Source organism: Andrena cerasifolii, chromosome 9 (assembly GCF_050908995.1).
Source record: "Andrena cerasifolii isolate SP2316 chromosome 9, iyAndCera1_principal, whole genome shotgun sequence".
In the NCBI taxonomy this organism is placed as follows: Eukaryota; Metazoa; Arthropoda; class Insecta; order Hymenoptera; family Andrenidae; genus Andrena; species Andrena cerasifolii.
In genome coordinates, this window is record NC_135126.1 from 8,765,600 (window position 1) to 8,790,630 (window position 25,031).

Consider the following 25,031-nt stretch of genomic DNA (forward strand, 5'->3'; position numbering starts at 1 on the left):
TTCTAGGTAGGCACTAAATACTGTTTCTTCTATCTTTGAATCGGAATAGGTGCAGAATAGATACTCGTGTCTTGTTAAAAACAACGTTTATTGTCATACATATATACACGAATACACAACTCAGGTATCAACATCGATAGATGATACATTCAGGTGCTACTAAGAACATTCATAGACCCCTCTCCCCCACGTAATCAAGCGCGAAAAATGGACCTGCTCCATCTGATCACACACATGCGCGCCAAATCAATCCCCGACATCGGAAACGACCAGCAATGGGCGAATTTCACTTATGCCCTAATCGCCCGCAACGCCCGTGATTTTCATTAAGGTAGGTTTTCCTACACGCGACTGGACGCAGCGTCACGAATTTCAAAGTCGATTATCTCGAAAATGAAGCGCAATATCAAAAAATTTTATTCCTTTTTCTCGATTTATTTAATTGTTATAAGTCGAAAAGAACCAATAACTTTTTTTGATATCGCGCTTCATTTTCAAGAAAATCGACTGTGAAAATTCTTGACGTTGCATCTACTTAGTCGCGTATAGGGATAGCTAGCTTAATGAAAAACGTTCGCCAAGATCAGCAGGGAGGGAAATAACTGTACACGTTTATTTAACCCATTGGAGATGGTCAGAAATGAACGCGAAACATCTATGTAGTACACGGTTCCCTTCCCCCAGCGGCCAGAGCTTCCAAGCGCCGACGATCACCCGCATTTCTCGTATACATCTACGTTTTATTGTCATAAAAACCATTCGTTATTTACACCACAAGAATGATACATCGACGTGTGCCCGGGTATCGCGTGCGCGCCACGGCTAACATCTAGCGATCGGGGATCGTCCCCTGGGGGCGTACTTGACACGATAAGCGCGACGATTCCGAAAATTGGCGAACGTGAGGAGCACAATGGTCCGACGGGCCTCGCGTTCAGACAGCTGGACGTACGGCAAACGAAAGCCAGGACACCGCGGACATCTCGTATTCATTCTATCGTGGAGTGATTTGTAGATTTGCGCCGCTCGTGCACGCAAAAGGTAGACCCATTAAGAGCCGCAGACAACGATCGCAACGAAGGCGGCTATTAATCCCATGCAGTTTAATCGACAATGCTGCCGCGACGTTACGCTGCTCCGAGCATTGAAATCTGTCGGCGGGAAGTGCGCTGGCGCAGGTGCGGGCGCCGGGTACGTCGAAACTTTCGATTTTTTCGCGTTTGCGTCCGTCAACGCGTTCGAACTGTTCGTCCTCAGCAGCGGCGTCACATGGCCGACGTTCGCATCGCTCTTCGACGGCGATTCTACCCCTTGCCGGTCGAAGGACCGAGGCCTGCTCTTCCTCTCGCTATGTTTCGTTAGCTCGTGCTTCTCCAGCGGTTGGGTGTTTCGGCTCGGTGCTAGGGTGGTCCTCGGTAGATGTAGCTCTGCAATCACATCGTTATAGAGAGTTAAGCAATCAAGCTTCCAGCTTCATGGAGGCGTAGAGTAATATAAGGTCTCGAATGACTTTCTTGCGCTTCCAGCGCACTTCTGAATGTACGGGGAAGTAGAGAAGCCAAGGGGAGGCAAAGCGGGGGGAGTAGGTTTAAGTGCCAAGGGTTAAAGTGTTGGTCTGCTTGCGGTGCAGTCGAGACCGATCAGATAGAAAACCTGTGGGATGGTTGATCGATTGTCACCTTGAAGCCTTATCGTTCCCTCGGCCTCGCCGAGCAGATTCTTGGCGGAGCAGGTGTAGCCGCCGAAGTCTTCCCTGTTCAATGCCTTGACGGTCAGGTTTAATTGATACTCGTAATCGTTTAGCATCGCCTCCGATAGATCGTGCTTCTCGTCTGGCGACAACTTTGTGCCTGAAACATCCACGGTATCGTGGCGTGAGCGATAGCGTGTTCGCGTTTGGCTACGAGCAAATGATTACACCGATACAGGTTGCACGACATTGAGAAACAGCTCTCGGCGATTCGATATTGCGCGGCACGGATCCTCACCGTTGTCCCTGTACCATGCATTCAGCGCTTTCGGCGAGGACTCGACGGAGCAACGAAGAACGACGTCGCTGTTAGCAGGTGCCCCGACTAATTGGTTCGGTATTTTAATCAGCGGTTTAACTGCGGACGGAGGACAAAACTGTAATTAATCACGGAGGCATCCGCGTTGGACTCTTCTGTCTTTGCATGGACCGCGCCGGGCGCCACTTACAATGGACGTTGACGGAATACCGCTTGCTGACAGTCGGCGGCACGCCGTTGGACGCGATGCAGAGGTAGGATCCCATCTCTTGCCGCAGGATCCCCTTCAGATGAAGCTGCTCGCCCTCGTACGACTTCACTGTGTAAAATTGTACCAATTTAATCAGTATTTGCGGAGATAAATATCCTTTTGAGGAGTCATTCCGGTTAGCGCGCCGATAAATTCACCGATTTTCAAGAATTTATTGCGACGAAAATAATTAAAGTAGTGGAATAAAACTCTTTTCTATTTATTAATTTACATTTCTACAGTAAATAAAAAATATAAGAGTAATCAAATTATTGCTTTTCAAATGCCATTGAAAGAGGTCTTGATAACATGTTTAAAAAATTATGCCTCGCTCGTGAAGGCGATTTCAGCTGTTAGACTTATCTGAACCCAAAAATCCAAACAGATTCTTGATCAGTATGACTGTCGCTATCGCTCGGACTATAATTAGTGACTTATCTTAAAAATTAGCAAAATGGCGGGCAAAATGCAAGAAAAATGTTTATCGGCTTTTTTTCTTTTGCTATTTTCGATTTTAAAAGTAGGTTAGACTCAATGAACAAATTCACCCCATAAATTAAAATTCTTCCATTAACATATTTAAGTATTTAATATTGCAACCCCCGTAGAGTATTAGGTTTCCACTTTTGGCCCACTACGGGCCAAGGGTTGCTCATCGCTGCTCCAAGCCGTGCTTTCATCGCCGAGTGATCAAACTATGGGAACCCACGCTATTCCGCTATTTGTCGGTGAGAAAGGACCATGTCCATTCATGGGAGCGTGATTGACGCAACTTACGAATTTCCATACGAAGCTTTTCCACGAGTGAGATAAGTTCATGAATGTTCAACTCACAGGTTTCTATGACAACGCGTATGATCCGTCGCGCAAAGTAGTTTCGGTGTCCATCGAGGGGCGTCTCGAATCGATTCACTTGGCCGTATGGAACCGTCGGAACGTAGTCGCGTTTTAATATTCGCGTTTTGATTACGCTTTCGGGGAGGGGGATGCAACTCGGCAGGGACGTGGACGGATCTGCTCATTAAAGGATCCGTAACAATGGAGTGGCGCTCCCCATGAAACGTTTTAGGGAAGATCGCAGAATCGTTGGCGCGATATAGGTGCCCAAACCCAACCTCCCCCCTGCCAGAGTGGTACACACTTTCGCGATGCAGTGTACACAGCGAATATTGCAATCGGGTATGCGAATCGATGGGGTCGGCGAAGAGGAAATATATGTAAAGTCAACATCCATCACTCACCGTTAGAAAGGCTAATCGGGTGGCTGATTTTCCAAGGAATTACGCGGCGGTGGACCCGACACCGCCACCGCACGCGTGTCCCCCATGCCTCTTAACGAAAATTTCGGCCCGCCAGGCTTTTTAATGGAAATAGAACGCGTGGGGCTAGGTGCGCACCTAGCTTCCGCATTTTACAGCGAACTTGCAATTCGTTTACCACTTAATCTCTTCACTTTATAAATCTCTTACAAATTAGTCCTCGTGTAACTTTCGTTTTGTACCCCGTTTTGTCCCACGTTTCTTCTCGTAGGAAGGAACGAATATAGGTAAGGCAAGTCGGGGGAAGATGCCAAATGGGGTAAGATGCCAATTAACCATAACTCAGGGTTTATCCAGTAGATGTGAGCAAGAGATCTTTTGTTGTATCCGTTGCTAAATGAAATTGCTTGGCACTTGCTTTAATATACAACATAATACGTATTTTAAAACAGATTATGCTACAGCGTCCGTAAAAATTATTGCTACCGCTTGATATTTTGTGTTCTAATAAAAAAGGGAAAGTGTTATCAACAGCGGCGAGTTGTTAACTGGAAAGAAGGTGTTTTTCTTATGTATTCTGACTCTTGCTCAAATTATTGGCGTACAATTTGACTTGCCTAACGAGCGTGGCATCTTCTCTAACAGATTGGGGTAAGATACATAAATTTAGTTGGGGTAAGATGCCGTGTTAGTATAGAGGTTGTAGCTTATTTCAGTCAACAATGTGTATTTATAGTAAACAATGCGAACCTATGTGAGAAACTCGAACAGAGGAGAAATGGACAGAGGTTGATCTTCCATCTGCTGCATTAGCGAAAATTCAGCACTGGGGTAAGATGCCAAATCGTGTTTGAGAAGAATTGTTGTTTTTATGGGTTAACATTTAGTTTCTGTTAATTTAGTAGTGTTCGTCTCATAGTATATGACTTAGATAACAAGTAAGCTTTGTTGATTTGATAGAAATATATGTATTACATTTTTTATAAATTTATTAAGAAACTATAAGCATCTTCCCCCGATTTACCTTATTATCAATCGACCGTTTTCCCGAGAACTCGAAATTTCGTAGTTCACGGTATATATATACTACCTAGTTGCACCCCGTTCTCGGTTCGCAGAGTGATATTCTTGCCATCCTCCCTCCGCCAGGTGATCACAGGCTTGGGTGTCCCGGTGGCTCGGCACCGCAATCGCAGATCGCTGTTCTCCTTAGCAGAGTCGTCCGCGGAGTCGTCCAAATCCATGATATCGGGCGGTATCACTACCTTCATGTGACCAGTCTGCGGGCAAAGATCGTTACGAGCCACCGTACCTGTACCACCATTTGTCTGCCGGGCCGGGAAAAATCCGGCCGTCCCCCGTGTTGCCCGGGCTCCACCGCTCGCGCGGACATTTAAATCAAGATTAACCCTCCGCGCTTCGAGCCTGAACGACTACCATTGCTCCGCGGAGACTTGCCTTTAATCTCGGTTTCAAGCGGCGAGAAATACGCGTCGTCGATCGTAACGATAACTGGACGGGCAAATAAACGGAGCAAACAATGGATCCCGCGCCGTGCGCCGAAATTTTATATCCAATTTCGTCGATGTTATCATTACGACCTATCGTAATATTTTCCGCGTGTCAACCGTGTTGCATCCAATCCGCAGTAATGCAACGCCATTTATTTTAATTCTTATCGATTCGGTTACATCGTTTCCGACTGCTGAATATTTAAATGTAGTTGGACAGAGCTACTAGGAGAAAGAGCTGGCTGAGAAGAATGGATAGAACAATTTCGGGGTTGCGAATAGTGGCATGGGGGTACCAACCTGACTTCTCATAGGATCCGTATTAACTTGACACATATACGTGCCGGAGTCGTTGGGTTGGACGTTGGTCACGTGCAGCTTCCACGTGTTGTGCCCGTTGTGGGTGACAGACAACCGTGGGTTGTGCGCGACCATGTGCGTGTGAATGGCCAGGATAGCTTTGGAGTCTGACTTTATCCAGGCAACCTGCATAATACAATCACGAGCACGGATATTTCGCCGTTTCAGCAGCTGATTAGAAACCGTGGTTTCCGCCCGCATGACTTACGCCGTCGGGCATTAATAGCGGCTTTAGTATCAGAATTTTCGATATTGTTAATTAAATTTCATGTTTCGTCCATGGTTTTCTATGAGAAGCTAGCATCTGAAATATATATCCAAGTAAAGAGGCCAATAAGAATAATTCCGTTCGAATTCCGATTTTTGGAGATCATCATTTTGTTCGTTATTGTGCGCTGATACACGATAGTGCGTTAGTGTTTTAGCGTCCGCTGAAGTAGCTGTTAGTAGTCTCCCGATTAGCAACCCCTGCTCGCGCTTCTTATTGCACCCCGTTCCTCGAAGCGCCGCCTATTAAAGAAGCCTTTACACGTCGCGCAGTGTAGCTATATTTAGATGGTCCTAAATTATCCACGCACACATCTGAGACTAGTACACTCGAGTGACACACGGGCACGAGTTCGCCCACCCGCGCGTACGTAAAATCATCCCCATGCTTTCCCTTTATCTCCGTGCATTCGTGAATCTCGACGTAAATACGGCCCTTAAGGGGTGTAACTTAATATCATACGGTAATGAGAGAGAGGGAACGGTGGTAAACGAATAGTTCGTGTTACACTGCGCTACATGTATTAGCCCTTAGCTGCTATTATGCTCGAGACGAAAGTCCTAAGGTGCAAATCCACGATGAGACAAAAATATCGCGTCTCACACGAGACTTTAATCTCCTGAGACAATTGTTTAATTATTTCATTATTTTTTTTAATTATTTTGTCTTTAGTTTCATGAAACTAGACATTTTCAAAAGAATCTCAGATACTTTTAAAAATCTCATCTCTCGCGATTGTTTCCATTATTTACATTTAGTTGCTGCGGAGATTTTTGTCTCGCGATTAAGAAGTCTCGTGTGAAATCTCGTCGTGGATTCGCGGCTTAAAGGAAAAACAAAGACAAAACAGTACTCCTACTATTTCCCAGAGAAAGCGCAGTGCTCGCTATCGGCATCGCTCGCGGATCATTCGATGCGTTTAAAAGTGTGGAGACCGAGCAGCTCCATTCGCATACGGTGCTTCTACCCCGCGGTGATCGATTCACCAACAATATTTGCCCCGAGCGAGATAAACGGCCAAGTTCAAAGGCGACGTTCGCGGTCCAGCGCATAAATATCCATCGCCTGCAGTTAACGAATCGCTGCTCCTCATTACCCGATCTCTTACAGCGCCTGTACGCACAGCCGTGTAACACCCCCCGCGTAACGTAATTATTTACCGGAGGATGCAGAAGTCAGCGATCACTGTTATTGGATTCCGCGATTTAAATTCCAATACTATATCCCCGTGCCAGCCCGTCGGACTCGCGCGGACACGGTTCCTGCGTGCTCGATCTGTCGTATTTCAAACGACGATTCCATTCAACGGGGGTGAAAGGGCGTTTAAATCGCGAACAAAAGCAGGGGGGTTTTGATCGGGCGGCAATAGAATTTAAGGCGTGCATAAATAACGCTGATGGACTGCTGGCTGTGTTCACCGGCGGACAGAGGATAATTCTACCTGTTGGCGGAAGAATTTTCACGCAAACAGTCGAAGCTTTGAATCCCCGTGCAGCGCCCATCGCCCGTACCACTCTACGTTAGATGGACACAGAGAACATTCTAAACCTCCCCTCCCCTCTGATGGGCACGATCGATCCTATCGATCGCTGGAAATAATTGCACCCGACGAATCAGCCGCGGTGATGAAATTCTCCTTCGGATTCTCACCGTTCCTGCGAAATGCTCGCGAGAAAACGGCGCTCGCATATAAACGATCCGTAGCCTCGAAAAACAGGGACAGTGAAGTAAAGTTCTTCGTCTCGCGTCAGCTTCACCGGAGCTCGACGGTGAGAGGCCTCCCGTTCGTGGACAATTCAAATGATATCACGCGGAATGATTCATTAGACTACAGTGTCTGTTTTAAAATTCATATAGAGATTTTGACTGGTTTAGAGGGAAAATGTTGCAGATGGGAGGAAGATGGTAAAGGAACGGAGGGAAAGGCTCCTTCGGAGTGGCAAAAATCAGGCCCATTCATGTTGCACGTTATATTAGTGGCTCTGATTTATATCCCTTCTTTCGAGCTTCCTTTCTTTTCCCCTGGACCCTCCTACCCCCGCGAAAGTAACATTCTGCTTCTCTCCCTATGCTCCCACTTTTTCCACTTTTTTCTTCTTCTTCTTCTTCTTCTTCGGCTGCTGCTCCTTCTGCCCCCCCGCCGCCCTTAGAATCCGGCAGGACGAGACACTCTGAACACGCGCCAAGAACGTTTCATCCCGCGATAGAAACGATTGTCGATTCGAGCGCGCAATCAAACTTGGACTTCTTCTCGAAAGTGAATTACCCGTCGGCGGGTCTGTATCCCACAAGGGCCTCTGGACGGAAACTCCGGGATGTAGACCGATGGTAGCGCACACACGCGAGCTTTGTCATAATCGGGGCACGTACACGTACAGGAGGCCGCTGGACCGTGTGCAAGCGATTCGCGTGTTTTCGCGGCGATATTCGGGCCAATGATTTCACTTGGCATCGATTTAAGCTGACATCTGCGTTTCTCTGGGATAGCTCCGAGGTGTACGTCTCAGGATTATGGGACGGACTGAAACATGCAAACTCCCTGTGCCAAAGCGGGCCATTTTATGGATACAAGTAATTTCCAGGTTGGCGATGTTTAAATGCAATACATTCTCATTAACATAAAGAATTGTGCGTCAGCTCCTGAGTCTCCGCAAGCGCGTGTACCATTCACGTAGCGCGATTTCGTTTGGCACAAGGAATCTCCCCGACTTATCCTATAATTTTGAGGACACTCCGGCGATAGGACAATTCCCGATAGACCCCCATACTTGCATAGAAGCCACTCAAAGTTCTCCCGGAGCTTCCACGGTGGATGCCTCTTCGGAGGGTCAGTGAATCGGTGGTTCGAGTAATGTTAACTAGAACCGACCCGATCCGTCCGAGTCGCTTGTTCGCGAGAACGCGATTTAGGCCACTACTTACGATTCCGTGGCGTTGCCCTTAATCGACTTACTAATTAGACGGGCGTGCAGATGCAATTACCTTGTAAGATTGAAGATGATTAACGACGCAGGTGAAGGAGATGTCACGACCTTGAACGACCGTATGGTTCTCCAGGAGTTCTAGAAATTCGGGCTGGACCTCGGACGCCTGACCTGCACCGGCGTAATTAACGATCGTGTAATTAATGACCCGGGAAACTTTACATCTAATTAGCTTAGGTTTACGCGCCGCTGGGCAGCGTGTTTGCAGCGTCTATAGATCTTTATAGAAACACATCCAGGCCGGACGCGCGCTTTTTTTCCGCGGACGAGAAACGCGGGGGGGGGGGTGCGGAGACGGCGGGTGGGGGGATGGTCGTCGCCTCCATTCCGATATTGATTTCTCTTAATCTTTACATCTCTTTTAGCGGCCAGCTTAATCTAGTTCGTCATGCATATCGCCGCTGCGTATAGATTCATGGCAACTGTACGCGGCGAGGTTACGAGAGGGTGGCAATAATTCTCTTCCCGCTGGCCATTCAGCCTTCGTTTCTCGTCCTCGTCGGCGCGCTATTTCTTTTTTTTTCCGTCGCGTGGCACGTGGACGTTGGGGTGGAAAAACGTGAAGGAAAGGGGACCCCGCGCGACGCGGGGTGTTTATTAACCATATCGCCCCACCCCCGGGCCAGCCACCGACACCTTATTAAATAATATAACCGTTCCGAGCGATACGACGCGGCGAGAGAATGAACTGGACGTCGGCGGTTCGAGCTTTCGTCGCGCACAAAGCGACGATATACATTTTATCGTTCTTTAGGGAATGTACTATAGCACTTCTTTTACGGGGAATAGTGTTGCACTATTGCTCCGGGCGTTGGGCACATCGCGAGGAACAGGCGCGCCGGACACGTAAGAGGGTACGGCGGAACGGCGAAAAACACATTCGGCAGCGTGCAGCCTTAATTGCTTTACGCGCCATTCCCGCGCGGCCCAAGCACCCCGCTGTATTTCTTCCATCCACTGTAAGTGAAGGATGGAACGTCGAATGGTATCCGGCGGTGGGAACAAGTGGGTAACGTTTAGCCCGTACACGCTCCTGTAATTTCTGGCCCGCCTTGGCGGCGGAATGCTTTTACAGGGAGCCCGCTACTCCCGATAGTGCTCTCAGGGGGCATTTTATTTGATTCTTGCCGAAAAGTGGAGCAAAGAAACGCGGCGGCCACGGAGAAAAGAGGAGCCCGACGGGGGGGGATGCTATTACGGATACAACGGTGAGATTCGTTCCCATCATTTTGTTCGGATTAAAAACTTGTAACTTTCGTTTCGTATCCGGGCCAATTCAAACTTGTCCCCCGTCCCTCTTCTGTTCTCCTTCGGACTCGAGTGCAGAGGGTGGAGATGGGTCGGCGGCGTCTTCCGAGGGAGGAAATATCAGTCGGCTCTTACCGAAACTCGAATAGAGGAAGGCAGCGAGGAAGGAGCAAAGAACGATGTCCCGCGATGCCATTCCATAGAGCAGGCCATACGCCATACGTACTGCAACAGAAATTACCGGCTGAGATTTATTGTCAGACCGACGCATGAAAGGACCGTATTCAAACACCCTATAAAAGTACCCAAAACGGATTTGCCTAAAGTTCTGCACATTAATAAATTGATATTCGGGTGATCGATTCCACCCCTTACATTTGCCGCAGGACCACAGGAGGGGGAGGGGGAGGGGGTCAAAGTGTGCTGGCCACCAAACGCATCGAAAGTCATAACTTTTGACTAAATCAACATATCGAGACGCGACTGGAGCCAAAAAATCACAAAAACATCAAGCTTTCTAATGATATAAGTTTTATATATCATATATATTTTTTTAAATATATTTTACGCGTTTTTTGGTTTGCTCGTGTGCAGAAAATTCAAAAAAATTGCATTTCCCCAAAAAAGTATCGTCTGATTTTAATCAAAAACTCAGTATTTGCAGCTTATTTTGTGCCCTTTCAGGTGGTATGCGTCAAACTTCAGGCAAATCCGTTTTTGGTACTTTTATAGGGTTTTTGAATACGATCTTTTCTGTACTCATACTTATTACAGTGTCTATAGGATGATCTGAAAGAGGATAGCCAAGTTCCTCCCTCGCAGTGGGAAATCTAAAGTAGAATAGCCTGGGTGCACGACCTTCCTATCCCACATTTTCGATTCAGTTTTCAATTCTCTCTCCAATTGCATCAGAAGCTATTGGAGACTTGATATATCCAGTCTCCGACTCGCCATCTGAGTAAGGGTAGTTACGAGGCCAGCGTGTCAGTAGGTACACGATAAAAGGACAGAGGGGGAAGTCGTGATAGGTGATCTAAAGGGGGAAAAAAGCCCTGAAGTCGAGAGTTTCGCGACGTCGTCTACGGGAGGAAGGCAGGGTCCTCGGGGCGGGGGGTGGGTGAAGTTGAATCGCGTGAATATTAACTCGACAGTTGGTCGCCACATAAAACGCCAACCGTTGATATATCCCGTTCTCACCCTCCTGTAGCCCCGACACCGCAATAATACTCGAATAGTGGGTGCCTCCTCCCTGCTCCCCTTCTCAGCCTCCTCTCTATACATAGGTATACCCTCGAACTGCGAGCATCCTTGATGGCGGCTCGGCTCCTCGGGTCGCCGCGATACGCACACTCGCGACTCCCGCGACACACGTGCGCCACGGGTAACGTTTCCACGTACCGTGCAGGCTGGCCAAATGAAAATTTCCCCCGCTGCCCGACCAAGTCGCCCAGCCCTTTATGACTTCGGGCTACGTTCTCTTTGCACGGCCGAAAATTACGCTGCGGCTGTGACGCGTGCTGCTTAAATAACGCCCAAAAGGGGGTGCAAAGAGGTGCAAAGCGGTGCGCGCGGCTCGCCTAGCGTTCACTCCGCGAGGACACCGCTGGGGCACACCACCTAAGAGGATCTGCCTAAAACTTGAAACTAGGCGGAGATCATTAGCCATCGGTGGTGATTAGCTTGGAGAAGCAGACACGACGGGGCAGTGAAAAATATCTGCCGGAATCGCTACCAAAGCGTGCCGCGATTCCTGTCCTCTCTGTGCCGAAATGAAAGAAGAATTCATTTGAAAAATTCGACCGCGCTTCCTCGTGCGTTCTGGCGAGCAAGAATTACGAGGACCGCGGGCGCCGTGAACCACGGCGACCGACATGCATACATATTCCTTGTTAAACAGCCCTGTGAAAGTGCATCCGCGTTTCGCTGGACGCTCGTGCTTTTTAGATTGATGCACGGGGCAGCGGAGTGGCAGTCATCAGCCAGCAACCCTGTTCTTCTTACCCTTTCCTCCGGTGTTTTTATATTTGCGGGAGGGGGCGCATACGTGCACCCGAACGAGGAGGAAAGAGCTTTCAGCTATCACACTTTCCCGCAGTAATTCGATGAAAGTGAAACTAGCCTGGTGTCGCCGTTATTCGTTAAAGATTAAATGCTGTCTCTCGGTTTACAGGGAAAAAGCTACCAGCTTCGGGTTTTACAGTTAACGATTGATCGCCCTGGAAATTGGAAGCTCTCTGGTCAGTTGGTAAATACAGAAGTGATCGTAATGGAGCCGATTACACTTCAGCTTCTACGCTCGAGCAAATATTGTTCGCCAGCTATCTCTCTCATTCTCTCTCCCTCTCTCTGTATCTTTTAATTAGCCTTCATCTATATTTCGGGTGGTTTCTCCTCGTTCAGAATTTACGCAGAACGCACTGCAACGTAACGAACTTTTATACGCATTTCTCAGCTGCCTGGTTTTACATTCCTCAACAATGTGTTTCCAATACCGCGACTGGTCCGGGAATCAGCCTCTCAATTCTACGGACTTCTCAGCTACCGTTCACAGCAGGACTCGGATGATTTCAGCGTGGCCATTTAGTCCGAGCGCGGGCATAATTAAATGCAAATCAATGACCCGCGATCTTTTGAATATCCGTCATTAGCCGGGTGGCATAGCAAATTAAACATCAGGACACCAATTTCCGCGGCTGGCATACATTTGCTCCTCTATGGGGAAGTGTATGCGCGGAGTATTATAAACGCTCGAGCACGAGAATTGCATGCCGTATTACCGGGAGAATAACAGGCAACGAGTGACTCCCACGCTATCCCCGGCCCGCCAATGAGCGGTTCTGTTGGTCACTTCCGACTCGAAGGAGACTGGACGTGGCTCGAGTACCAAAGGCGTCTTTGATTCTGTTGCCTGAAAGTCAGCCCCCTCTGAATATCACGCGGGATGATCTCTCTGTGCGTAATTACCCGCCCACGTATCAATATTCCGAGCCAGTCGACGCGTTGAGTAATAAGAGCCGCTGAATACGTGACGCGTCCTCCCTGCTTCGGAGCTCCTCTTTTTTAAACACACTTCCCTGAAAAGCGCAGAATGTCCCCAAGAAAGGGATACTTTACTCACTTTGAGGGACGAAGGCTCGAGGATGTTTCTTTCCGTCCCGACCAAACATTCCGCTACAAACTTCTCGCATCTCCAAGATGAATAGAATTTCGAAGTTTAATAGTCTACGGTTATCTCCATCGTAGGTATCCTCATCCGTACCTATCCCTCTATTTTGACATTTTTATTCGCGCATATGGAGATGCTAGAGGGACAAAGCTGCGCTCAGCGTAATCCCAGAGATTATACCTACTCTATCTGTTGTTCTTAATTTCTGTGCACCGGTGGGCCGGCGGCGCCGTTGCCGAGGCGCAGCGGAAAATATTCCACGCTTGGGAGCGACTCGGCTACCACCCCGGACATAAAGTGCGTCTGGAAAGCTTCGAAGTCGGTTTGGAAGGTCTTAAACGTTAGGGGCTTAACCGACACCCACGGCAGTACAACTGGAATGCTCCGGTAAGAGAGTACGGGTATATGTAGGCGAGTAGAAAGTAAGGGAAAAAGGAAAGGTAACTTCGCATCTTTCCACATACACGGAACGGGTCTCGTCTTTCCTTTTCGCCTCTGCCGTCTATTTCGTTCGTAGAGCGCCCGTCTTCCTCTGTCTTCTCTGCTTTCTCGCGACGTTCCTTTCCTTCCTCTGCTCTCTCTCTCTCTCCCCTCGCCCTATCGTGACTTCCGAAATACCTACGAAAGGAAATAGGAGTCCCTGCAGGGCATCGTCTATCCGTTCGTTTTATACCAGGCTTGCTGTCGGAGCTATTACTTACGAGCTCCTATCCGCCACTGTCTTCGCGCCCTTAACACCCTTCCCATCTATTCTTCAAAACCGTACGGCACGGCTAACGATTCCTGGCCGCTTCCGTCGAATCCCCTTCGGTCGAAGCTTCTTATTTCGTCGAGTAGCAAGCCTCTTTGCATTCGACTCATCGTCTCACCCAATTCATCGTCGAGCATCTAGTTTTTAAGCCCCTTAATGACGAGCAATCCTCTCCCCTCGGTTACTAGCTAAGACTGTTTGATCACGCGGACGTATCCTTCTTCTCCTCCCCCCCCCCCCAAGTTCCTCGGTGTATTGGAGATCGATGTTTAAAGGACCCACTGTGCATGGAGGATTGCGGTCCCGGATCCAGTTAGCAAGGATCAGATAGGAGAGGACCTATTGTCTGCAAAACCCGTGACAAAGTGTTACTAACTCGTAATTCGACTCGACTGCAATTCGAGTATCCACCGATGGATAATGCCTCCGCGCTTCTCCCATTGCGTAGCTCGCCTCCATTAGGTCAGTTTACATGGCACACTTGCCACAGCATCGGCTGAATACCGCGCCAGAGCTATCCTCCGAATCAGGCATTCGGTTAATACGACTTAAGTAGCCATCCGGATCGATTTGAACGCCGCCTGTGCGAGCATACGTGCCGGTGGAAACGAAACGGGCGCGCTCCGACGCCGAGGAGCTCGGACCAGATGCGAGAAGCAGAGCGCGGATTGAAAATTTTCCTTCGAGATGGTGCACGCAGCTTTGTTCCCTGTTAAATGGGGAAGCCTCGATGTCGCGACGGACCATTTTTACGTTCCTCCAGTACGATATTCGTTTTAAGCACGATTTCATTTCGGCACCAGTTTACCATCGCCGTTCTTTTTCACCCTTATGCGAGCAACGAAGCTCCTCTAGCATATTCATCTGACCCGTTGGATCTGGAAAAGTGCAACTGCTACTTTCCCACCCGTTCCTCGCCGTCTACCACGTCCGTTTTCCTTTCTCGCGCTCCTCGGCCGTGCCTTTCAAGTTCCATCCCCCCGAAACTGTTCCCCGCGGCCGCCCGCTCCTCGGCCTCGCGCTCGTTAACGTATCCGAAAATCAAGGGAACAGCGATCGACTACCGATGAGTCCGAGAGAACCCCGCCGGCTGCAGGCAACAAACTTCCCACCGGAGTTCGGAGTGTTCCGACCGAACTCGATACGTACGTAGGTTTGATCGTTAGTTACAGCGTTATTGCGGCGAAGGGCCGGCCGTGGGATCGTGCTATTTAATCTTGGCGTATTCGGAGCCGTTGCCTTTGTCTTCTGGAGGTCCCTGAAGTGGCTGGATCTTCCTGGAGTGGCCAGCACGGAAGCCGCATCGAAAGCATTACGCGTTTAACCGTGATCACGGCTGATTTAATAATACAGCGGAGTAGCAGAGTCGCTGAAAAGTCGGACGGCTATATTATCGATTAAGTGGAGAGTCCGTCACGGTAAAAAGTTGGCCTCTCGATGGAAAGGACGTTTGAAATTCCGCGCGAGGATATCGTAAAAGTTTTCTATAAGCCATTAGGGGACGTACGTTCGGTCAACGTGGAACTGGGGGGGGGGTGGAGGTAGGGTGGTTTGGTGGAAAGAAGTTGGGAGGGATGATGTACGAGTCGTTGAACGAAAGTGGGTGCCCCACGTGTCGAGGGAAAAGGCTTCGACGTGAATTCGATATACCCTTTAATCTGTGGTCGCAAAGTGGCCCCTCCTCCGCCCCCAGGTGGGTCCAGAAATAATTTTCACCGTGCCAAGGGTGACATAGACGTAGAGGGGTGAGAATGAATCCGGCCGTGGGTCCCTTCACCGGAAAAACTCCCGATAGTTGGAACTCGTGCACCCTGGGAAACGTATGTGCATGCACGTTCAGCTTGCGACGGGGATTCTGTCCTGCCTGATTAACGAAACGGTGCCCGATGATGCGTGACCATTGAAAATTTCACCGCGCGCACCGTCTCGCACGCGAAAAAGTCATAATTAGCAACGGGCGCGCAACGTTGCGAAAAGGGAGTGTCGTCGGGGGCTCCTAACTTCCACAGAGAAAATTCTCGCTTTATTAAATTTTCCTGCGGGCCCGTCGATCCGATGGGGTACTCAAAAGCAATTTTATCTCCATCCTCGTTACCATACGCGCTCGTAAACTAATAGCCCTCGACGGTAATATTTCATTCCCGACGAGATATCGCGGAATTGTAGCCACGACGTTCGCGCCGTCCGAGGTGCCGCCTGACTTATCCTCGTGCACCACTACTTATGATTACGTTCCCGTTGAATCTGGACGCGAGATGGGAGAGATTAAAAGATCCTTGGGAATGATTTTCCCACACATTCCTCTGTGAAACATGACGAGTTCGTGGAAGATAGAACAGCCTTTACTTTAAGCGAGCTGGAATTATATTAAATTCTATCTGATTTGAAATAGGGAGTAGTAAAAATTGAAAGTAATGCTAGGTTAGTACTGACAAGGGAAATTTTGATGAGGTTTACGTAGATTATAGTTCTCGCGAAAATATTTCACACCTATTTCTTTTATCGGCAGTGATCCATATCTAGGGGGTGAAATCAGCCCTCGAAGTTGAGGGTGGAAAACACCTTTGCCCAAATATCTCGGAAAGTGTGGACTATAGGGGGGAATCTTTTAGACGAAAATGATGTATTTTTTTGTAACAAATTCATCCACGTAATTTCTTTGATTCTTTCCAACCCTTTCGAAAATTCCGCGAAGACACTCAGAAGTCTTCCCACCGTGCAGAAAAGATTCCTTATCCTCCATCCAGGATCCCTGGACCAGACTCTCGTCGCGTACGTGCCACGAGACGGCAAATTGACTATCGATGCGCACCGACTGCCAGCCGAATAATAGCCGCAGTTAGGTTTGCACCAGGAGCTCACGGCGCTGCTCTTACTCCACCTCGGAACGACGGAACTTAAGGATTGTGGTCGAAACTGTCTGTAAAGTTGGCTCCACCTTGACTTCGCCTCCTCCTTCGTTTCTGCGGGCCACCACAGCCAAGCTCCTCCGCGCCTCCTCCTGGTCGGGACGTCCTCCGCTTCCGAGACGATTTCCTCCCTCGTCGAGCTCCCATTCAAGACGGACGGACAGATCGGTGGACCGTGGCGCGGAAAATATTACACACCGCTCGGGCCTGGACCCCGGGGCAAGATTCACTTATGCACTTCCATCGCACGGCAAATTCAATCGCGGGTAAATGAGGCACGCGATCGCCAGAAACGACGCGGATGAGTTTCATCTAAGCGCCTCCGTCGATCAAGGTCGATGAGAAAGTGAGTCAAACAAGATCGACAGAATTACAGGATCGGTTCAAACTCGTCGATGGAACGTCCACCATGTCCCCTCGGCCTCTTGGACTTCGCTGGCATTATGGGGACGAAGTTTCGATTGGACGATCGACATACGTGACTTCTCTGCGTTATAGACGCGTAGAAGTCGACAGATTAAATGTTTCAGCCTCTCTGGTGCACGGGCACTTTATAATCGCATATGGAACAAGCTGCGTTGGTAGGAGGGTCCTCGCTGGTAAAGGTGCAGTTTATTAAAAGAACGTACGATTATGAGACTACTCGTATATTTGTTTGTGGCATGCACATTTGAGATAATTTGAGTTTGAAGCGCAGTTTAATCCCTGCTTTATTTTTAGCTACGGTAAGTTGCTTATATACACCCCGATGCGATGAATTATAAAGTACGAGCGTACTCTGAGAGAGATTATGTTAATTCGTTAATAACTTTTGCTTGCGCTCATTGTTCAGCGGTTTGTTTCCTATGGTCGAGGTATCTGTAATTTGGCTTTCGTTATTTTCATATCCTGCTTCAAAAAATTCTATATTGTTCGCTCAATGATACTGCCTCTTAGATTAATTTGCGCTATGATCTAGCTTAATGGTCGCGCGTTCCTTTGAAAGTTTCGGTATTCGACTTCGGGGCCGCCCTGTATCGTTGCAGGCGGCGTTTGATTTCGAGTATTTGCGCTCCACCGCCGATCTGTCGTTTGTGGAAGAACAGTTTCCAAAGTGGTGCGCCCCGGGAAGCGGTGTTTAACGGGCGCACGTGTAAGCACGCGAGAACGGTCAAGATGTACCGTGGCGATCGCGCTTCCCGCCTAATCTCACTCGAGATTCGCAGTGTTTCTCATAGATTCAATTATGACACCCGGGTTGGGTTACCGTGCATGCATAGCGCTGCAAATACCCCGGGAGTTCTAAGATCCTTCGGCTCTACAGCCAGCCGAAGTTATCTCTGCGGAGAGAAGCTTGCGGTCGTTGTTAGAGGATCGACGGAGGGAAGAAAATATTTGCCCGCAGCGCGGATCCGATGGATCGAAGCGCGGGAGGGGGTCTACGGCCACCAAAATATACCGTGCCATCACTTGTTTCTTGAACGAATCGGAACTTAAGGGGTTGCATACGCCTAGAACGGTCGAAGAAATGTCGATTTTTCAATAAAGAATTCGCAGAAGCTTCAACATCAAAGGAACGTCAATTCTGTGGCCCCGAATTTCACGATTTTCTGCAAGTTTAAACAAAAATTATCACACTTTAACCTGTACCTTAAATTTTAAACGCTGTTTTCTCGAAACTATGTTTTTTCAAATCAGTGGCAATGATATTTCAAAAAATACTGAACCAATTTGAGTGAAACATGACTCGATTATTTCTCACATCAATATCTAGTCTTTATCATACTATTTTTTTTTTTAAACCACAGTTTGTTTTTAGTCATTAAATAACAAACTGTGAAAATCACTATTTTTTTTAAAAGCCACTGTTTGTTTTTTAATGATTAAAAACAAGCTGTGGCTCATCAAAAAATCGGTAGATGAAAGTCTAGATATGGATGTGAGAAATAATCACGCCAAGTTTCATTCAAGTCGATTTTAAAACCACGTTTAAAATTTAAGGTGCAGATTAAATTGAGATAATTTTTTTTTAAACTTACAGAAAATCGCCGATTCCGGGGCCATAGAATAATTGACGTTCCTTTGATGTTGTAGGTTCTGCGAATTCTTTATTTGAAAAAATCGATATTTTTCAACCATTCTAGGTGTATGTAACCCCTTAAGTTTCCTCTACTTCTGGACAGGGAAATAGAAGCTTCACATCGTTCGCACGTAACTTAATCTCGCTCCGAGTATACTTCCGCGATTCTACATGTTATAATACACAGAGTTTGGAATAAGATTAACCACAAGTATTTCGAGTGAAATTTGTTTGCATTCATGTACCCCGAGCAATATTTCAGATTAATTTTGCAGCTGCAGGCAGAAGCTCGTTTCATTGGCAACGGTCTGTAAGTACCCATAGACGTGATTGCGATTTGCTAGAAGCAATCAATTAGTATGACAGAACGGACGGGCGGGAGCGGTGTAACGTACGCGTTTATGAACTGAAAATTTATTACGTAGGTACTGCATTACGTGTAGTCTGTTATGGTAGACTGCTCGCGAGTTCGGGGCGCAGATATATAGCACGACGAAAATTATATCGGCACGAGAATTCTTGCGGTTATTGTTGGCCGTTCACCGTAATAGATACTCCTGCGCGCAGCATCCTGGCGGCAAAACAATGCGCGAAGCTGCTCGTAACGAACGAGTCTGTTCGTAACAAACAACAATTTGCCGCGACGTACACCGGGGCTGGTCAGGCTCGGCGAACCTCCATACGCGTTGGTGATATCGCATTGAGATACATAAAACTTTAATTAGTTTTTAATCCCCACGAGGAACTTGCCGCGCCGCGTTTCTTCGTTCCGAAGACGACGGAAATGAGGGTCCTCTCTCGTATATAAATCGACCGGAGTCGAGTACTGTCAACTTTACGCGCAATATCTCTGACTAAAAACGTGGCCTCCCCTGCCACCGACAGCGATATGTTAATTCAGGAGGAACGGCAAGAGAGAGAGAGAGAAAGAGAGAGAGAAAGAGAGGGAGAGAGAAAGAGCGAGAGGGAGATGAAGTGGAATAGAGGCGACGATTAGAATCAGAGGGTTGAAGAAACGGGTTAGCCCCGTTAAGAGTGGCGAGATGGGGCTTGCAGGATATGCCGGTATGAAAAAAGGTACATCCGTAAAGAGGCTTAGAGGCGATAACCTGGCACATGGTACCGTACGGCCACTTTGCAAAACCGCGAAATCCTCGGTTTCACCGTTTCTGCCGCAAGTGGAGCCGAGGGATTCATGCAGCATTTAACCGAGTAGGTGCCGTTTTTCTGTTATATATGTATGTTCCACTGATCCCTCGGTAATAAGGCCCGATGAGTTCCCGTCGGGTGGATCGCGCGGTTAGAAGCCGAGCGAGCATCTCCATGCGCGAGGCTCGACGCGACGAGTCCCCATGGATGGTGAAATTTCTTGATATGCACGCGTGCAATTCGGTGAATCGATTCATAGGAGCAGAGGCCACGGGAACACCGAAGTAGGCTATTACGGGCCCCTAATACAATAATATGTCAAGTGCGCGGGCGAATTACCAGGAAGGCTGGTGCGTTACGCGCGAGCATGTAATGCAACGGCGGAGCGAGCAAGTCGTACCTAGGCAGAATCCGCCGCTAATTACCAGAGGGGGGGGGGGGGAATCCTCGGCTGGAAAATTCGTGGTACAAACGCGCGATGGCTTGTCTAAGTGCTGCTACCACTCCCAGCGCCACCGCCGCCCACCCTTACGTGATTGCGTTTGAACAGGAGAACGCCTGTGCGCAAGAATTGCCCTTCGCCCCGTGAATGTCTCGGTCTCTCCGGCGGTCTGAACCGCGCAGCCCCCGTCGGGGGTATGATTTCCAGAGGATCAGACAGCGGGAGAGCGCGGGCGATGAGCAGGAGGAGGGGAGGGGGGGAGCGGAAAATAGGAAAGGACCAGGGAGAAAGAGTGAGAGACGCGAGTTATGCGCTACAAGCGGAACCAACACAGGAAGCTCATTAAGTTGCACCCCGCGGCTGGGGACGTATCACACAGAGATAGAGATACCGCAAGGTGCCCCTTTTCCACCGTCGCCTCGCCGTCAACCCTTTCCCTCCCACCTGTTCGGCCCGGTCTGTTGTTTGGTCCGATGGGCGAACGCACACCTCCACGCATTCAGTGTCACCTTCGTTAGGCGACATTGAGAAAAAATTATGATAATGACGATCGCGCCCGAGGGACTTCCCGGCGCTTCGCTCTCTCCCCCAGATCTCATCCCTGTCTCCTCGTAACGCCGGCCGGCTGCGACCAACCCGAGCAGACCGCTCGATGGCCCGAGCGCGCAGGGTGAATAAAATTCCCCGGCAAATAGCGGCGCGAAATGATCCACGCCGCGAACCACCTGCTATAAATCAGCTGCAAGTAGCTCGAGCTTCGCCGGACGTGAGAATTCCCGAGGATTTGTATACGCGGGTGTCAGGTTGGTCGTCGCGCATTAGGGGACGAGTTTGGAGGGTGCTTGAATTCCCTCTTAATTTTTCTGTCTTCCGAAGCGGAGCTGGTATTCGGTCCATACAACATTCACCCAGCCATCCGGCCGTCGAGCACTTGCCAGCTTGGTTTTCTTCCCCCCCTTTACCATTTCCTGTACATCCTTGGAAGATAAATCTACTTGCACGCAGAAAAAAAAGAGAAGCAAGTGGCGGGGGTGGAAGAATTACCGACGCTCGCGGAGGTATTCGGTGCGAGACTGCATTCGACTAATTCAACATCCACAGAGCTATCGTCGCTTTAGCTTCGGGGCCACCTGGCTGTCGGGCGTCCGTCAGTTTATATATCTCTCCCCCTGCGCTCTTCGAAGATAAATCTACGCGGTGCCGAAAAAACAGGCGCAACTGGAATAATTACCGACACCAGTGGAGGTATTGAATGCCGGTCGACGGCGGAAGGGGTTATAGGGGCAACCAATAACATCTAACGGGGAACGCTATCATCAGTCAATCTGCTGGCACGGTGTGTTTATTACGGCCGCGAGTTTCTGTCAGCGGAACAAATGCCTCCGGCCGAACGGAGAAGCCACTGCGCCCAAACCTGTCCATTATTCCTGTCCTTCACTTTCGTCACTTTCCTCCACCTCCTCCCCCGGCGTGGCCACCACGGTCGCGGTGCATCGCTGACCGATGAGAGGGCGCAGAAACAATCGGGGAAACTGTGAATTAGAAGAGGGCTGCTGCAACGAGGCAGCTCGATTTTCAATACGCCCAGGGATCGTCATTTAAACGGGCATTCTTTCCGCGACCCTTTTCACTCGCTCCCGAATCCTCTTTTTGACAGCGCTGCGCGATTCGGAGCCTTTGAAGTGCTCTGCGCGCGGGAAACGATGAACGCGACCGCGTGGAAACAAACATCGCGGAACTCGATGAAATTAAAGTAGGTACCTTTTAATTGGGCAACATCCATCAGCGTAAAGCCGGCCAACTAAGGTTTAAAGGAAAAGCGGTTTATCGAGTTTTCTTTCGCACGCGAAGTCCCCAGCCCTTTCGCCATGCCTCAGAGGTTTCCTTTCGAAATAGTCAGAAATTTCCTGCGACGATCTCGCGCGTGTTATACGCTTATATCAAGACGCGCATGTCTGCTGGTATGCAAAGCGTAGGAGCTCGAACTATGTAGAACTTCGCGAATAACAGCCGCAGGTGTTCCCTTACCTGAATTTAAATATTCAAAGACAAGTTGTATCGAAAATCGCGTCAACGAGGCACCAGCGATAGTTGCCTTACCGCGGATGCCCTGTATCGGTTGCTCTGGAATCGCGTTTACAAATTAACCGAGCGGAAGATTGTATCCGCGGCACCGCGACCCGGCATTGAGGGATACACACCTAGGAAGCTTCTATTTTGATCGCACGGAAGGGAATAAGATATCTGTTTCGCGTACGCGCCCGAAGGAAATGAGATTTGCTATGCATAGAAAACTAAACTGAGCCTTGTTTCCATTTCCCGTTACAACTGTACGAAATCCAATAGGCGTTCAACAGGCAACGTAACGGAATTCGAAACAGAAACAACAACAAAAAAAAAACAGAGGATTTATCCGTGCTGACGGGGGCTTCGAATTCATTCGACGCGACAGCCTGACGATTACACGGAAGCGTATCGAGTACATTCACCCTCTCCGCGTTGATTTCGGGATCTCGCAACTCGACGAAATTCTCTGCTAATTATTCCCAAAGTCGTTTCGCGCCAACTCTGCGAGAGGGGGTGAACGGAGAATGGAGAACAAATGGTGGGTCGGGGAAAAAGATAAAGGAAACATCGCGCTACTTAGTTTTATTTAATTTGATCTTCGAAACTTTTTAACTAAGGAGGACTTTCGCAGAGCATCGTTTAGCGGGCCACTCTCGTCTGTTCCACCCTGCCACCCTTACAGCCCACCCCAACCCTCTCGCCGTACTCACACTTCCGCCGCTATCGTCGTGACATTGCCCGAATTTTGAACATTAGTTTGCGAACCATTTAGCACAACTACTCGGTCTGGGCGAGCGTAGTTCGAATCACGGCACATACATCGCAGTGCAGCTTAAACCGCAATGCTTAGTACCCGTGGGTGCTCGCTGCACAGCCATTGTGCATTACCCTCATCGGGCCTTCATCCCCCGCCACCCTCCGCTTCGAAACGTACAACGGGGCATTCCCCGAGTCGTGCGCGAAGATAATTGGAGGAAGGGAAAAAAAGCAATTACACCGTTCGAGCGACTTTTCGAGCAAATTGAAACGATTTTAAAGGCGGTACGGTACGCCGCTCGAAATAATTGGGGGAGGGTCGCGTATTCAAACGGGCTGGCCAATAGTTTGGCGGTCATTCATGGCAAATAAGCGAAAGATTCAACGGCGATTAAACGGTATTACGTTTTACGACGCGGAGAGAGAAAAAGCGAGGAATGAGCATTTTCTATATGAGATTTGTATGCCCCTGGAAATAATTAGGGGATCGGCTGGTTGAGCCGAGGTAACGAACATTTCGGGTTCGTTGTTGGGGAAGTGTAATAGACCTACAAACATCTCCAGCAGAATTGATCATTTGGCTGATTTTGACGTAGTGGATCAATCAATATCGCACCATCCCTCCCGAAATAGTGGAGTAATTTCTACGGGGAGAATTCGCGGATAGCAAAAGCACAACGCACTTTTGTTCGAAAACTTCCATCACTCCGCAGTTCAAAGAAGCTCGCAGGGGAAAATCGAGCTGACATGTATCAGATTACACTGGCGCGCGTATGGCTTTTATATTTAATATTCTGAACTATGGAAACGCTGCAGCGTTCAATTAGCCGGCGCGCTGCTTCTTTCCAATATTACAAAGGGGCGGTAATTGCACGTTACGCGGAGTCGTTTAAAAGTGACTCTTATGGTAATTAATTGAAGTCACGGTATATATAAATATGTCCCCTCAGAAATATCAGGCATCCTTTTTATTCGGAAGGACGCGGGCTTCACTCGACTAGAAGAAGCATGTTCTTTGCGCCTTCTTTGAACTGGATAGTATCATTAAAACTACCGTGCTCCGCCGCTGCTTCGTTTTATAAGCGGTTGCATTTCAATTCGAGAAACCTGCCAGGAGACCAATTAAAAAGGGGACAAAGTACTATCCAAACGAATCAAATTTCTTCCGTGCCCGCGTCTCGCATTTCTATCAAACAATGCCACCTTTCACTCAATAATATAAGGCAACATAAAATCACATTATCTTTTGAAACTCCGATGCAACCCGTTCGTTTCACGCGAGCCTTTTAATCGTACCGTTCCCGTCCGATCGGGCCGAAACGAAGCTCGAAGGTATGATTTTAAATTGCACTTTGCTTCGACCGTTCGTTGCCTGTAAGCATTAAAATTCCCTCCGTGCTCGATAGTAGATAGAAATAGGGAAATTGGAAGTGGAAATTACTCACCGCGCGCACACGCGTGACGAAGCTCCACGGTGGACCGTGTCAGTCGATGACGCGATGATCTGAGGGCATAACTGTTGCTGCTCCCGGGATGATTCTCCGACAGGAGTTTATCACGAGCGTGGAGGAACGCCGCGTACCGCTCTAACGGGCAGACGGTGCGCAACTGTGCGCCGAACACCCTCGCGGTCTCCCTTTTATGGGCTTTCTCGCCGCGCGTCCACCCGTGCATCGACTCTCACTACTTGCCTGCTCGACCCTTTCCCCCTCATCGAATCGTACGTCCCGCGAAAATGCGCCCCCTCCCCCCCCCCCCATCGTCCACGCGAGATTGCATTCCGCCCGAAGGCAATCGCGCGTACGATTTCGAAAATTTCGACGCTCATTAAAGCGGAGCTTGT

General features: G+C 48.9%; 1 protein-coding gene across 1 annotated transcript; it reads right to left on the minus strand.

Annotated features, from left to right (window-relative positions):
• Window positions 1–69: 69 nt before the first annotated feature.
• LOC143373355 (lachesin) lies at window positions 70–25,022 on the minus strand. The gene is made up of 9 exons (XM_076820542.1): window positions 24,634–25,022; window positions 10,025–10,114; window positions 8,640–8,752; window positions 5,330–5,515; window positions 4,609–4,798; window positions 2,200–2,328; window positions 1,989–2,108; window positions 1,680–1,850; window positions 70–1,427 (listed from the first exon to the last, which is right to left on the minus strand). The coding sequence occupies exons 1-9, from the start codon at window positions 24,860–24,862 to the stop codon at window positions 1,051–1,053; spliced, it is 1,605 nt and encodes a 534-aa protein (XP_076676657.1). The 5' UTR covers window positions 24,863–25,022; the 3' UTR covers window positions 70–1,050.
• Window positions 25,023–25,031: the final 9 nt, after the last annotated feature.